Here is a 16,054-nt window from a genome sequence, read left to right as displayed (position 1 = left end):
AATGAGTGCCAATAGATACCCATTACTCATGTTCTGTTCATTGTATATGTTGTAAATTCATGTCAATTTATAGCCTTATTTAGCTTAGATTACATTTGCTTTAGTTTATTTTATCTTATTTATTTTAGTTTAACCATGCATGCTTCTTAATACATGTTACTTGTTTTATGTATGCACTAAATCACTAAGGCAAATTCCTAGTAATGTGAAACCTTTGCACTTACATGGCAATAAACACAATTCTGATTCTTTGTCTTCTATGTCCATGTGCAAATCATTCTGATTACGGACATCGGGGGCTTTACAACTGTTACATAAAGGCATTTCAGCTTAATAATGATTTATTTTTTCAATGAAAAAAGGAGACCACATTAGCTTAAGCACAAAGGACCTAAAAGGGATCTGGGGGACAATACAGACAAATCAAAAAAGGTTTTATAAGAGCAATTCAGCATCAGCTTTTCAGTTAATGTATGGTTGGTCCCAACTCCCAAGCTGGCTCTGATTTTCGTTAAATTATCTAAGGACATCAGTCAATATGTCTTACCTGCTTTAACTTCAAATGGGAGGTCAAACTCTCTGAGAGCATCTTTCCTGAGAGGGAGGTTCTCCAGCTCCACTGCACCTGAAGAGTAGAGAAGATTGATGATAAGGATGATTTTAATTAAACCACCATTAATTATTAAGGGTTAAATAATTGATGCTGTGTTTGTTTTTACAGATGATCCTAAACAAACATTTAACATTAATATTAACAGCCAATTTTAAAGGATGTAAAAGTACGATAGATAATTCTGCAAATGGCAGCAAATTAAACTATGGACATAAATGTAAAACTCATCACCAACCAACAATGACTCATTTTAACATTTAAAGAATTAAGGGGTCTCATTTACAACTTAACATGTAAAATGGTGTACACAATCTTCTACACACACATTGGGATTTATTAAAACAAACCTGAGAGAAGAATATGCTCAACACGTGTACACATACTCTGACCCCATGCTTACTCAAAATTTAGCGTTCATGTATGGAGCTACACATCATACATAAAAATACAGATAATGAGCAACAATCAAAGAAGTCAATGTGTGTTTATTTATTATTGGGTTAAGTGCAGGTTCATATAATTCCAAAAGAGGGGATATGGATACAGAATGCTCTTCAAATATCCAATTCACTGCACCCTAAATTGATTCAGAATCATTTTAAGTAAACGTTAGTTTTATAATAGAAGGAAGTGTTGTTTACCTTTCAGAAGGGCAATGGAGAGTTGATCTGTGTTCAGGTTACTGACATATTTCCCCAGGTATGTGTTTAGCACCCAAGCCACCAGGCCCTCCAACATCCTGATGACGAGAGCTGCTCCAAGGCAGTGGAGGAAACTGAAAGTGAAAGGTTCACCCTTTGTGATTCTAGCTTCTTGGAAGAGGTTTGGATGACTAATACACACAGGATACAAAGCAACCATGTGGTAACCATTAATTAACATTAACTGAGCACTTTAAAGGGTGTCTGTGTCCCAAGTAAATGTTTGTTTCAATGCTTTACCTGCGTTTCTCCTGCTAAACTTGAATTTAAGCTAACACCACTCATTATTGCATCCACTTGGCACTGGCATTGGGCCTATACAAAAACTCCATGCTTACTTCAGTTAAGGTAGTTATGTTAAATGTGTGGTTCTCAAATACATTTAAAGATCGGGGAAAATATGGACGTGATACTAATTTGGTGACAGACACCAGACATGAACTGTCCAACGTAGAAGATTTACCGACGACTGACAACGTCTAATCGCAGTGATGGATTACCCGAGGCTGCCTTCGCTTATTCGACGTTGGCAGAGGGACAGCAACTTGAAGATATTCATCTAATAATGTAGCTCTTCCTGACATAACCTGTCTCCGGCTACAGAGTTTATATTCAAACAGAAGTGTCACTGACTCACCAAAAAACCGACAGTTGTCCTATCGATCCAACTTTGACTCCATGTCAATGCCAGCCTAATGCCACTGTCAGTAGGTGGTCATGCCTGGCCAAAACCTCTGAGGACAGGGCTAGAGTTAATTAGCATTATAAAAGCTACATGCCGTGGATTGATCGACAGTAACTACTAAACAGTCGTTTGCTGAACCAGGATACAGTGAAAGCGACAAGAGGTTATTTGAAAAGCTGTCAACATTTACACACAGCACGCAACTTAGCTTGGCAGTGGTGACGGACAGGGCAAGGTTGTGATCCTAGTTAGCTAGCCACTGAGCTACGACTAGCATACGACGTCTGACAGCTCAGTTCACAACCAAAAAAACAGACAGCTGACGGTAAACCGGACTCATAGATAACACTAACAGCGTTCGTTGTTATGGATAAAAGTTAGTCCTGTCTCGTTAAAGAGGTTGTTGTCGTATTTCAAGACTTTGAAAGTCTGTTTCGCTGCCTCATAAACACATCTCCGAACAGCGTTGAACTTCCAAGACATATTTCCGGTCACGTGACAAAAACAAACCATTCCTCTCGTGCTGCGTTTATAAGCCCATGGGAAATTGTAGTTTTAATGGTGAACTGCGTAGGCTACTAAATGAATAGCGGTTAATGTTCACCATCTAAAAACCCAACTGCTATAGAGAACTGTCCAGAAACAAACGCCGTGTTTATAATTGTATCATAATTTATAATTGACGTTCAGTTGTCGCAACAAGTTACAAAGCAATTTGCCGAAGCTTAAAAAATACAGAGACCCCAAACACAACGCAAGCACTTGCGGCTGGGAGAAGTTCAGTCAAATAAATACATGGCCATGAAAAAATACCACATCAATATAAATGTAAGTTAAATTGATTGTAAGTAAAAGGTTTATTTTGTGAGTAAAACATAAAGATAAATATTTGATTTCCATCCTGTGCATTGGAAGTACACTGGTTTGCCTGCTGCCAAAAACCCATAATCTATTCCTGATGAAATAGTGTTTCACTGCATTGTTATTAGCCCTGATAAAGGCAGGCAGAGTTCCTACGCAGTATGGAAAAGTATGGAATTTGATTTTAGTGTTTTCCAGGTCTGGAAAAGTATGGAAAGGGAAATTAGGGTATGGAGAAATATTTGTGTTTCCAGACCTTGCTGCTACATTATACAGCTCAACTTTCAGAAATATAGACCGATGGAATTCGTTAGATTTTGCTAAGCAAATGTGCTGCAATGAGAGAAACGGTGTTCTGTGTTCTGAAACTGTCAATTGTGACGTAAAGCAGCAAGTCGAGAGGAGCTAGTGGAGATTTTTATTATGCAAATGAGGAGCGTCGTTCACATGCCGCAGTCAAACTTTTTTTTTTTTTACTTCTGACGAAGACTACAGGAAGTGGTCGAAACTAAAACACACAGCACTTGTCTTTTCTGTGGGTTTTTTGAAACAGATGAGCTCCTCTGAGGGTTTTGTAAGGGGTTGTTGTTGCTGGCATGTTCAACCATTTATCATTTCAAGTAATCAGAGATGTCGCGATCCAATTTCACTGGTACGAAAATTATTATTAGTTTACGGTAAGCTATATAATTTGTAGGGATGTCCCGATACCGAGTCCCGATCCGATACTTTCAGGACTCTCTATAAACGCACTCATTGCAGCAAAACGTGCGTGTGTGTGTGTGTGTCGCTACCGCCACACTGGAAGATTTCACGCACGCATCGAAGTCTCGACCCCAGGACCTCTCGCGCCAAAAGCAGCTGTCATACCCCTACACTACAAGACACAGAGCCACCCTGCAGAGAAGGCGTTAACTTTGACGGCCCTGATAAATATATATCCGAGTCCTGATCGGGAGGTAATGTCCGGTTCTAATCGAGTGTGAAATCACGTAATCGGGCCCGATTTCCGATCACGTGATCGGATCGGGACATCCCTAATAATTTGTCGTCTGTGCAAACGGACGTTTGTGTCGTGTGTGTGTGTTTTGTGTTGCAGACATCTAAAGTTAACCAGCTGGTTATCCCACTAAATGGGGTAGTGAGTCAGTGATTGTATTGTTTTATGTGTAAATACAACATGGTCTTTTACCAATTTTATAAATTGCAAACAGCATTACAGGAAAAAAATGTAAACTCCACCCAACAGTAGCTTACGACAGATGTGGATCCTTCCCTGCAATACTTCTGAGACTAATACACCACCAAGCCCATTTGTTGGCTATCCACATAATCCAGGGCAGGCCCACAGTGGAATGGTAGCCATCTGTTCTGGCTCACAGATCCACCATATCAGGCGCCTGTATTTGGATGAGCTATCGCCATTAATCATCACATGCACCAGCATTGTAGTTATTTTCCACCCAAATCATTTAGGAGAATGCACAGTCCTACAATGCTACAGCCCCCACCAAACACACACACTTTATAGTGCTCTATGTAGTGTGTTAGTGAGAATTATTAAGCCCCTATATATGTATTCAAGTATAGCCTTTATACTTACACATAAATTGGTATATACATATGCATGTATATATACATACACACACATATACACACACATGTACACACACACACACACACACATATAGTGTTAAACAGAACACACAGTGTCCAATATGTATATTTCTTTTTCCAGATAAGCTCACTATATACATTTCTACAACAAACTATATAGTGAGTATGGGTGTACGCAGTGAGTGGGTTGTTTCTAACACAGCCAAAAGGAAGTGCACCCTGCACCACCTGCCAATTTATGTCAAAAACATCATTGGTAAATAAAAATGGTGGTCAGATGGGACTGTGTTGTGTGACAAAATGTATTTTCAGTTTTTACCCTAAACCACAAACGTTTTGCAATCTAACAAAGTAGTTTTAATTCCAAACCTAACCCAGTACATGTCAAATATCTGGGGTGGAACCTGATGCCATGGTGACTAAAAAATGATGAAGAAAAATGTGTGCGTGAAATCAGAATAATTGCAGTAATAATAACTAGAAAAGGGCATTTCCTGAAGAAAATGCAAGTTTGATTGCTGCAGCTGAAGCATTGCTTTGAATGCTGGAGAATCTGCAACTCCAGCAATTCAGAGCTTTGTATGCCTCTGTGTGTCTGCCTGTCACCATGGTAACAGCAGAGGAGACCTCAAAAACCACTCCAACGTTGAGAGCCTGGCGTGCGGAAATATTCGGAATTAGAAAATTCTGAATACAAGTTTGATAGAGCAGCATCTAATGAGCTCCACTAGTTAGCTACTGTCTGCTAACACACATCCATCCATTAATGTCTGATTAACATTAAATCATAACATTAATCTCAGCAGAAATACCTACACAGTAAAAATGGTGAATGCCTGTTTTTTATTACCAGCCTCTCAATCAAACTCAATCAAGTGTCTGATTTAAGCCAAATGAGACCTTTCCTAGGTACTTTTTATGCCTAACTATGGTTAAAAGAAAATGAATGAGTGACATTCACAATGTGCCATGAAACATCATTTCCAATGGGGGCACAAACAATGAGTCTGCAGCAAAGTTATACTCACCCATCCAGATCCTCGTGTAGACTCATGGATGCCCTTTAATGTGTGTCCATCACATGATTTTGCTCCTTTCTGCAAAAACTTCAACACCTACAAGTGCTGTAAGACATTTAACTTATTACAGTATCTTACAGTGGTGGATATCAGTGTTCACTGGCTCACTAAAAACAACAGAGGGGTCTATCCCAGCTGTCAATGGCACACCCTGCACAGATTGCTAGTTTATCATAAAGCTAACATAGAGATTCCAACTCTAGAAAGAATCAGACAGAAACCTGCCTATGTAAATATAGGCCAGGACTATGCTGAACTATATGCAAGGGTCTTTCTTCATCATATCACAAACATTACTAGAATATGCAGTGGTGGAATGTAACTAAGTATTTGTACTTTGTTACTGTACTTAAGTAAATTTTTATGTATTTGTACTTTAAAAAAGTAAAAATAATAGTGCATACTTTATACTTACTTACTTATAACTACACATTGTCAATTTTCATTTTAATGGTAGGGTAGGAGATTTCATTCTGATGCACTTTTTGTTAAATCAGTGTAACTTCTCTTTACAATCCGATAGCAACCGATTAGTTCTGCAGTGGTAGCTATAAAACGCTAAAAACATCAACCAATCCTTCGGGACGACCCTGCGCGGAGTATTGGCTGGTTGTCACTCTCTTCCTGCTCTGCACGCACCAGAGAGGTACGTGCATGATGGCCGAAGTCACAGACTGGTTGGGAGGCGTGGCTTCGGGGTGAGCTCCGAGAGAGAGAGGGCCGTGTGTTTACTTTCGAAATCTGGCTGACTCTCACTGAGTTTTCAAAATCTCCTACCCTACCTTAAAATGATTTCTTTGATTATTTTAACCTGTTCAGATATCCTTTGCAAATGAAAATAAAGAATATATATAATAATATATTAATAATATATACTTTTACTTTTAATACTTTAATTACATTTAAAAGTAAGTACTTAAGACTTTTACTTAAGTAGGATTGTTGATGTAGCACTTCTACTTTTACTTAAGTATATATATTGCTGGGTATTTGTACTTTTACTTAAGTACCAAGCTTCAGTACTTCCTCCACCACTGAATATGCGTAGGACTGCATTGCTTTTGTCTACTATAATCTGCAAAGGCAGACAGGCAAAAACTGAAATATTTGTGTGCCTCATTTCCAGCAGAACAAGTAACAACAACATGGACACAAAACAATCACATTTCAAAAACAAAATGTATTTATTGCATCTTCTGTCTGTCACATAATTTGTTTCACACCCTGATAATCCTGGTTCATCTACACAAAGTCCATTCAAACTAGAGATTACAAAATCAGTTGGCACCCGCAACTGCACAGAGAGAGAAAGTATGCCCAGGCTGAGAGGACTGCTGCATGACTGCCTTACATAACCCCTAGTAGACCAGCAGTAAGCCCAAGTACTTACAGAGCACTGCTGCTCTCAAATTATTGCTTTACTCCTTCAAAAAAGGTCCTGGAAGAAAAGAGCAACAATAGTTTTCATTTACCAAATGCTAAAAAAATGCTTTGTTTTAATTATGGGCGAATTTCAATTGGTAAACAACCCCACACAGTTCCTAGCTCATAGGATTAAAACAAAAAAGTCTGCTTCATAAAGACAAATAAAATACTGATCAATTGACACATCCATGCAATGTTAATAAGAAAATAATATACCTGATATGTCATAGATAAAACATTAATGTTTCCATCAATACTTTAAAAATGTGCAAAACTGTGCAATTCATAGAAAGAGTGTACAACATCACACAAAACCTTTTGTTGTGGTTCTCAACTGGCTTCTGTTTTGTTTTTATCTATATGAAATCAGAAGGAGAGGTCAGGGTCAAAGTTAGAGAGCTCTAAAATCCAGAGACAGTCACCCATTTGATATTATTTTTTATTATTATCGGGAAATTCAAAACATGTAAAGCAGATATTTATATAATGTTATCTAGTAAGTAAAATGTCTAATTATCCAATCTACTTGAGGCACTTTTGACTGGATGGAGACTGCTTCACATCTCTAGCTTTTGTATGTTCTCCAAAAAACATATTGGTTATCACACTATTCAGTTTACCAATAGATTTTCAAAATAGTTTCTGCTACATATGAAACCTATAAAATACTTTCACTGTAAGTTTAATAACAGGACTGAGTTGGCATTTAATGCAAAGTGGTGCAGGTTTTGTGGGTAAGGCTCTCCTTCTGTGTGCTGGACTGTAAATATTATTGCTTCAGTGAAGTATAGCAGGCTCTGTACTGATCACACTGGAAGTATTTAATAAAGATCCAAAAAATGTGGGGGTCAGGTAAGTTTGGAAATTTCCAAAAGCTCACAGTTTGCTGACAAATTGCCATTCAATTAAGCATGAGGCTTTTAAGCAAGGCACTTCGTCAATTGAACCTTTCAGTAGAGGTCTTGGACAGACCTGAATTTTGACAACCAAAAAATCCAGTGCAAAACCACTACTGTGTCTAAAACACCCAGCAGTCACAAAAAAGATCATTGCTGTCTGTTATATTAACAATTCTACAGAGAACCAATATGTTGTGTTTCCTGAATAAAGGAAATGCAGTGCATTTCTTTTTCCCAGATGTGATCTAACCACACGAACCCCCACTGCCAGGCCACTGTAGGTTGACCCACAGAAGCATCCATGTGTCCACTGAAACAGCACAAAGGTTGACAGAATGGGAGTGAAATCCAACGAAGTAAGGCTTGGTTGACCTATCGGGGTCAGATTACCTTGTTAGGCCAGTCACTGATTGGATATATGAGGGGCCAGTCCTGAAAACCATCATGCCACTTTGTGTCAGGCATCAGCTTCTGTGGTTGTAAATGAACTGTTGTGTATTGTAGAGTGGAAGAAAGAAGGATTTTGGTAACCACACTAACAAATCTCATTTTCGGTGGTCCAGTGTGACACCTCTTTTGTTTATCCACTGCAATCCTTTCCACAGACAGGTGTCTGTGCAGTCATAACACTGGTTCAAATGAAGAAATATTAGATTAGAAACATAAAACTTAGTGATTCAAGCTTGTCTAGCGTCTCCAAAATCATTCTGTTTCTCTAATCTTTAATTTAATAGAAGAACCCGGCATTCTCCTTGCTCTCTTCTTTAACTGTACTTTCACGTAACATAACATTCTCTCAGCACAAGTTCTGTCTGCAACACTTGACTTTTATGTAATCCATTTCCTCTTTTCCTGTCCCCATCAGTCATTCCCCTCCTCCTCGTCACCTTTACTGCCTTTGCTGAGACGCTGGAAGCAGTGGACTGTAGAGGCAAGGAAGAAGCTAGCAATGATGGCCGCCACTGAGACAGAAATGCCAGAAAAGATGACGATGAGGTAGTCGGTGAGGGTAAGGATACCTCGGCACTCCCTGAAGCTGTCGTCGGAGAGTAAACTGAGAGGAACATGATTCCCATTCAGAGGCAGGGAGCACTCAATCCCCTCCATACCTGTGAAATACAGACAGAAAACAAGTCAACCAGCTGAGAGACAGACCATGTGGCTACAAATATTTCCATCAGTGTAAATGGTTGTTTAGACTGAACACCAGGAAAACACCAATGATTTTTGGTCTACGGTATTCTGATTCATTTTGCTTTAACAATTTGTGCAAAATTTTTAGTTTCTTCAGAGATGTAAGTGGAATACATTTCTGTGTTATAGAATATCAGAAGCAGATCTAAGACTAGCTAATTTCCAGAAATGACCTTATTTCCATTAAGGAAGTTGCATAGGAAGACATTGATCGCATAACTCCAAGTGTAATGTGTCTGTGTTTGTCTGTCTGCTTCAAACACCATTGTAATGCTAACAAGCCAACATGGAATTCAAAGGCGACTATTTTGCAGCAATAATTAACTTGTTTTTCAACTGGTACAACTATGGTTTGCTAATTGTAATGCAGTCAGGTGCTGCCAAAATGGTTATGGCTGCTCTTTAGGAAACCATAGGTGATATCCACAGACTGTGTGTATTATTTATCGCTGCTCCACATCTTCATTCATCCTGTAGGCAGCCCATGATTTCTGTACTAATGTGCTCTAACACCTTGAAAATATTTTGCCCACTGTGTGGAGAGGCACTTCCATTTTATTCTGATTCCTCTGTAGCCCTGCTGCACCCTGCAGTCACTAGATATCACTGTCAAATGTGTTTGTCCGTTAGTGTATGTGTGTATGTGTGTGTGTGTGTCACTGTGAGACCAGAAGGGGTTTTCCACATGAAAAGGGACTCAGTGACCTCATCGCTTGGTGATATTCCAGTCACATGGCACTACAACAGGCAGCCAGACTCATGCCTATGATGCCATGCAAGAGATGGACTCGCTGTCTGTCTGTCCGTCTCTGTCTGCCTGCCTGCCTGCCTGCCTGCCTGTCTGTCTGTCTGTCTGTCTGTCTGTCTGCCTGCCTGCCTGTCTGTCTGTCTGTCTGTCTGTCCGTCTCTGTCTGCCTGTCTGCCTGTCTGTCTGTCTGTCCGTCATACATGCAAATACACCACTATAGAACACACAGATGTTTAATCTAAATGTAAAATGGCAGCTAGATGTGTATACAGACACCTGGCTGTCTGTAGCCAAAAAAGGCACTGCACATAATCCCAGAGACATCCAAATGTATACGCATATGTGAATTGCAATTCATTTTATAGTGTGTGTGTGTGTGCATTTGTGCTACAGCTGTGCATGCATTGTCTAGTTGCTGTGAGGAAAGAGTCTAGACCAAGTGGAATCTTGCAGGACTAAGATGTCTGTGGATGTACAGGGCTGTTGTTGAATTTTAACTAATGCTCTGATTCTTTTTTAAAACTTAAAAACCATTACGGCTCAAAAGCAACAATTAAAGAATAACAGGCCTGTCAAAGGCTTGTGAAGTTTTGACAAATTGTGCACCTGCCAGCACTGTCAGTATGTATTATTATATATTTAAATTAACAAAAATGAAACACAGTTTTTTAGCAGTTGGATATGATCCACCCTAGTCTCAAAATGTTTCTTTTTACCTACAATTCAAAACTAACTACTACTACTACTACTACTATGTCTCTAGTGTTATTGTAAACGAAAACTCAAATGCCCTTTGTTTTCCATCATCCAGTTACACATTTATGTCTTAGAGCACCAATACTCAGCTCAAATTTAGATGAAATGGTAGTTAAAGCAGTTGTCTTTATAACTTTATGCCAACACCTTGATTGTTTGCAGATATATTTAAATACTGACCTTTTTTATATTTTACACCAGCCAAACAAAGTCTTAAAGAATATATTCAAAATTCTGGAAGTAACAAGGATACTGATGCATGTCTATATCTTATACAGACTTCTGAGACCTGCTACTTCATGAATGTGATGCAACACACAAACAGAGGCACAGAAGTAGTAAAGAAATAATTATTTTTGGCTAATGAAATGGGATTGACTATGTTTGGTTATGAAGATGATTTTCCATTACAGTACTCATATGTGCAACATGTTCATCTCTCGGTTCTGGGAGACTTAGTGCACTGGCTCATACTTTCAGAGGAGGAATTCCTCATAAGAATAACAGTTCTTACTTATATGTGAATCATTCAGGTCAGTCGTGTCAAAAAAGTTACTGTCTGTATAGATGCTTTTAATACTGTGCACAATGTAACTGAAGTCACCTGTAGGTTTGTGTAAAAATGTAGCTCTAAAAACACGAAGATAGAGACCTGGTTTCATTTCCGCTCACTTGTAGGACCTACCTGTTGGTAACTTGTGACGGTTCTTTGTCAGCCATGCAAATAGTTTGGCAAATTGACAGTTGCAAAGCCAGGGGTTTCCCTCTAGACGCAGTATCCGCAATGAGGGCAGGGGTTCTAGAACAATGACATCAAGTTCTTTGAGACCATTCTTCTCCAGCTCCAACTCCCTCAGAGATGTCAACCCTGTAAAAGCATCCCTGCCTACCATGCTTAGGTAAGGATTGTTCCCCATTCGCAATTTGATCAGACTCCTTGAATCCCCAAATGTCCCAGAGGGGATTTCTGTCAGGTTATTGCTCCCCAAATCCAAGAAAACCAATCTAGAGGTGGTGCTTAGGGTGCCTGGCTCCAGCATGGAGAGGGAGTTATTTCTCAGGTCCAAATAGACCAGATCGCTGTAAAGAACGAGGAAGTCAGAGGAAATCCAGGTAATCCAGTTGTTGGAGAGCAGGAGACGGCGGACATCCAGAGGGATGGATTCAGGGACTTTGGTTAGACCTCGGCCGTTGCAGTCTACAGTGTGGTGGTCTGGACACAAACAACTGGATGGACAACTCTGGCCTTGTGTAAGTAAGGTGGAGGAGATCAAGGCGAGGAAAGGCTGTAGCCAGTTAATCCATGGTAACATTGTCAAGGGGGCGGACACATTAATCAGGAGACCCGGAGGTAAGAGAGTATTAACACCCAGGTGAGGTCAGAGGGACAACCAGATACACAGGTTAAGATCACCACAGGGGCAGGAGAAGGAAAGGATGGATGTTGTAGGATGGCATCCTACCCTGCAAAGCAAGAACAAACCGAAAAGCAATAGAGTAGAGAGGGAACGTTGTATTCCAGGAGATCATGTAACAAAAGGCTTGGATCAAATAGAAGCCTGCTGGCTTTAAGGGAACAGAGGGGAGGAGCGAAAGAGAGAGCATGCAAGAGAGTTGGAAGGAGGGGGGATGTGGAAAAGGAAAGGGATTAACACGGAGGTAAAAGAGAAGCTAACAAACCACAAGCAAATGGGGAGGGGTTTTAGGGGTAAGCCACACGACATATGTTTTCAGCTGCATGTACGTGTGTGTAGAGTAGTAGGGACAGCCCTCCATGCCTCATTAGATAGCAAACCAGTAAACCAGCTGCGTCTGTCATCGGTTGGATCGGGTCGAGCTGAACCACAGCGACAATCCTCACTGACTTAAATCCTTTTGCTGTAATTCACGGTTGTGCACTGCCCCTTCTTCACAGAGACAAACTAGAAGTGGAGAATAGGATGCCATTACCAGCTGTGACTCATGTGATGCTGTGATACACATACAGCCAACAGCATCATCCCACGTAGTCTGGAATCACTGCTGTTTCCCTCCTTCCTCTCAACCTCCCCCTTCCATGGCGTCACTGCATGGATGTGGATGACAATGTTTACCAGGAAAAGGATGTGCAAAATACTGTTAATATTTGTACACAAAATACAGAAGCTGTCCTAAAATGCTGTCAGACACTTAACACAATGAAATCAGAGCTATAAAACTCGAATGTTGAAATGAAGTATTTTTTGCAGACTGGGCCTAAATTAGTAAATCTAATTAGCTGGTTTTGAACAAAATGAAAGAAAATCAGTACCAGTACTTTACACACAGGAATCTTCATCTGACATTTTGGTTATCATAAAAGCAGACTGCTGTTCCTGTATTTTAGCTCATATCAGTGAGTTTAATTTTCTAAATAAAGTCTAATAAGACAAAAAATAGAAAAAAAACAAGGTGCCAAAAAAGAGTGTAAGTGGATAACTGAAACAAACTAAAACAGAGGCACGGGCAATCCAACAGGAGACCAATGAAACACACAGAAGAACAGGAACATGCGAGTAGTATCATCTCAGGGGAACAGAGTAAACATAACAGACGAACTTACAAGGACAAAGGGGAGCACAAGACTTAGACCCCGTTTCCACATGAAAAAAAATATTTCCTTCCCTCCATTTTCCAAAATAACATCGTGCAAACATCATTGTTTTCAAAAAGGTTTCCATTTAAATTAATTAAATATGCTCCCAAGAGCCATCATGACTACACCAAACCTGTGGGTGGCAGTGTAGGAAGAAGGAGAAAGCCGTGCAAGCCAATCAGAAGCCTCATCGACACAGTGGCTTTTTCTAACATGTCTCTGCTCCTCTACATAGTAAGAGGAGCTGTATTTGCAAATGCAAACATGTAAAAAAAAAACTACAGCCTGCTCTGGCAGCTGTACTACACAAAACGTTGCACAAAGTGACCTCAGATTGCCGCAAACTTTCTCTGTTTGTCAGTTCACATTGAAATTTGTTTTCAGAGGCGAAAATCTATTTATGTGTAAATGAAAGGCATACATGAAGGAAAAATCTTTGTTTTTCAAAATACCTGGCTATGTGTAAACGGGAACTTAAATAGACAAGGGTAACGAGACACAGCTGAATACAATCAGGGTGGAGCAGGTAATCACAAACGGCGGAAAACACGTGGAAGTAAAACACATGGGAATACACAAGGAAAACAAGACTTTCAAAATAAAACAGGAACTAAGAAACGAAAAATGAAAATACAAATATACTCAAATATCCACGTCGTGACAGAGCATACAGTTATAGCTAGGTCATTGTAGGTATGACCCACTGTTTCATCCGCAATTACAGTCATATAGCTACTCCTTTACTTAGTCACCTCAAGCTCCAGCTGCTTTCACCTTCCTTAAGGCCCGGTTCACTTCTGCACCCATCCCAGAACAGCCAGATCCCTCTAGACAGTTCGTTGTAGAAGTAGATGCTTCTGACTCCGGGGTTGGGGCGGTTCTGTACCTGCGGGCTGAGAGAGACAACAAGCTCTATCCCTGCGCCTTCTTCTCCCACCGGCTCTCTGCAGCTGAAAGAAACTATGATGTGGGTAACCGAGAACTGCTAGCAGTAAAATTAGCGCTAGAGGAGTGGAGGCACTGTAGTGTTTACACCACCCCTGACGGCCAGAACCACGATCCAATGCAGAGGCCCTAGGGGAAGCCGGAGGAGCAGGGAGTCCCGCAGCAGGGCCACTCCAGGGAAACATCACAGAACTCTCATGGACCAGCATCCTCAGGAAAGCCACCCAGAGACACACCATGGTCTTCTCCACAGCCATCCAGCAGGATAGAACTGTTGGTCCTATCCAGATTACCTGATGCTGCCAAAGAGACAGCATCAGGGTGGGAATGTGCATGTTAGCACAACAATGCACAGAGGCTGCACACAACCACTGCAAATGTTGAGGCAGGGAGGAAAAACTTACCAAACTGCTGCAAAGAGTCTCACGGAACGCCAAGGGGGTACCTGTAGAAAAGCGGCAGCCCAAAGCGGCGATCACCCGCGAGGAACAGCAGAAAGCGCCAACACCGGCAATGCTCACAGCGACCAGGAGGATAGAAAGAGGGTGAGTGTGCGTACGTGCGTCATTCATATACTGTGGAGCACACACCCACAGGTGTGATTAATTTGGCATAATGCTCCTGACCGGACCTCACTGATATGAAATAGAACTCCGTATTTGAATGTGAACTGACATAAAGAGAGAAAAACGGAGTTTGCTGCAGTCTGAGCGTCAGTTCGTGCAACCTTTTTAGTGTAGTACGGCTGCCAGAGCAGGCTGTAGACTAGTAATGGTAGCATTCCGGGTAGTGTTTGCATTTCTGTTAGTGTAAGCACTTTTTATGTGTTTGCATTTGCAAATACAGCTCCTCTTACTGTGTAGATGAGCAGAGACATGTTAGGTCTCGAGGAGGTTCAGCTATTTTGGAACAAGTTCTGTCACAAAGAGCCAGACTGCGTCGATGAGGCTTCTGATTGGCTTGCACGGCTTTCTCCTTCTTCCTACACTGCCACCAACAGGCTTGGCATATGATGGCTCTTGGGAGCGTATTTATGTGGGTTAATGTAAACAGAAACTTTTTTGAAGACGATGATGTGTGCACGATGTTACTTTGGAAAACGGAGGGACGGAAATACTAGTTTTTTTCAAAATAACCTGCTATGTGTAAACAGGGTGTTCTCCTCTCACTCATCCCCTGTTCTTCTACGAACCTCCCGTGGTTGAACCAGCACTCCTATTTTTCATGGAAATGCCTTTGTACTTACCGTATTTTCCTCCCAGACTTTCACTCAGGATTTCCGCTCTGCGACTACCGCTTGCCTGGCATGCCCTTCCCTAGTTGGACTTTGGATCTCCTTCAAGAGGAGAGAGGACCCCTTTTAGTTTTTTTCCCTATGTTTTATTCTTTGAACCTTTACCTGTAATAAACCTCCATTCACCTTCAAGCCTGCTTGTGGATCCTCCTTAAAAGAATGGCTGTCAACCCTAACACAAGGTATCTAACCTCAACCTTCCTTTCATGAAGTAAAAAAAATACTTTATGCTTACAGTCATTTTTCTAGTGTCATCTATTAAGAGAATTTACAGTCAGGTTTTGTAAAGAATTTCATTGACCCAACCCACTGCCCTGCAATGGACCCAAACCAACAGACCACTGCAACTAGGTCCATGTCGAACAACCAGTCTCACATACCACCACATCCAAGTTGACCCTATAAGTGACGCAATGATACATGCATACTTACATTTGTGAGTCCTGCCCTTCAGAAATAATAAAGAGCTACACATCTTCATTATCAGAGCAACACTTAATGAATCAGTCAATGAATTCAATGTTACATGCACTGCATGTCACCACAGTTTTTTGTTTGCTTTTTATTACTGAAGACAATTGCTACAAAACTCATTTGTGCTGTGTTGTCTCTTCTTTACTTTT

At 40.7% G+C, this 16,054-nt stretch overlaps 2 protein-coding genes across 6 annotated transcripts in view; both read right to left on the bottom strand.

Annotated features, from left to right (window-relative positions):
- vps13d (vacuolar protein sorting 13 homolog D) overlaps positions 1-2,474 on the bottom strand; it is a 46,528-nt gene extending 44,054 nt beyond the window's left edge. For all 5 annotated transcript variants that reach the window (XM_028410670.1, XM_028410671.1, XM_028410673.1 and 2 more), the window contains exons 1-3: positions 1,952-2,474; positions 1,255-1,388; positions 548-625 (exon numbers count right to left, since the gene is read on the bottom strand). In XM_028410670.1, the coding sequence (XP_028266471.1) occupies positions 548-625; positions 1,255-1,351 (175 nt within the window). In that variant the 5' untranslated portion in view covers positions 1,352-1,388; positions 1,952-2,474. The remainder of the gene's footprint in view (positions 1-547; positions 626-1,254; positions 1,389-1,951) is intronic.
- A 6,267-nt stretch (positions 2,475-8,741) lies between these two features.
- lrrc38a (leucine rich repeat containing 38a) lies at positions 8,742-11,891 on the bottom strand. The gene is made up of 2 exons (XM_028410588.1): positions 11,264-11,891; positions 8,742-8,989 (listed from the first exon to the last, which is right to left on the bottom strand). The coding sequence occupies exons 1-2, from the start codon at positions 11,889-11,891 to the stop codon at positions 8,742-8,744; spliced, it is 876 nt and encodes a 291-aa protein (XP_028266389.1).
- Between the last annotated feature and the right edge of the window lie 4,163 nt (positions 11,892-16,054).

The sequence above is a fragment of the Parambassis ranga genome, chromosome 7 (genome assembly GCF_900634625.1).
Source record: "Parambassis ranga chromosome 7, fParRan2.1, whole genome shotgun sequence".
Lineage (NCBI taxonomy): Eukaryota > Metazoa > Chordata > Actinopteri > Ambassidae > Parambassis > Parambassis ranga.
The sequence above is the reverse complement of the archived record's forward strand: the minus strand, read 5'-3'. Positions and strand labels throughout refer to the sequence as shown.

Excerpts from the sequence above, each read along its gene's own strand:
- lrrc38a (XM_028410588.1), bottom strand. The coding sequence starts at position 11,891 with ATGTTACCATGGATTAACTGGCTACAGCCTTTCCTCGCCTTGATCTCC. Across the intron at positions 8,990-11,263 it reads CCGTCACAAGTTACCAACAG|GTATGGAGGGGATTGAGTGC; the intron begins GTAGGTCCTACA and ends TGTATTTCACAG.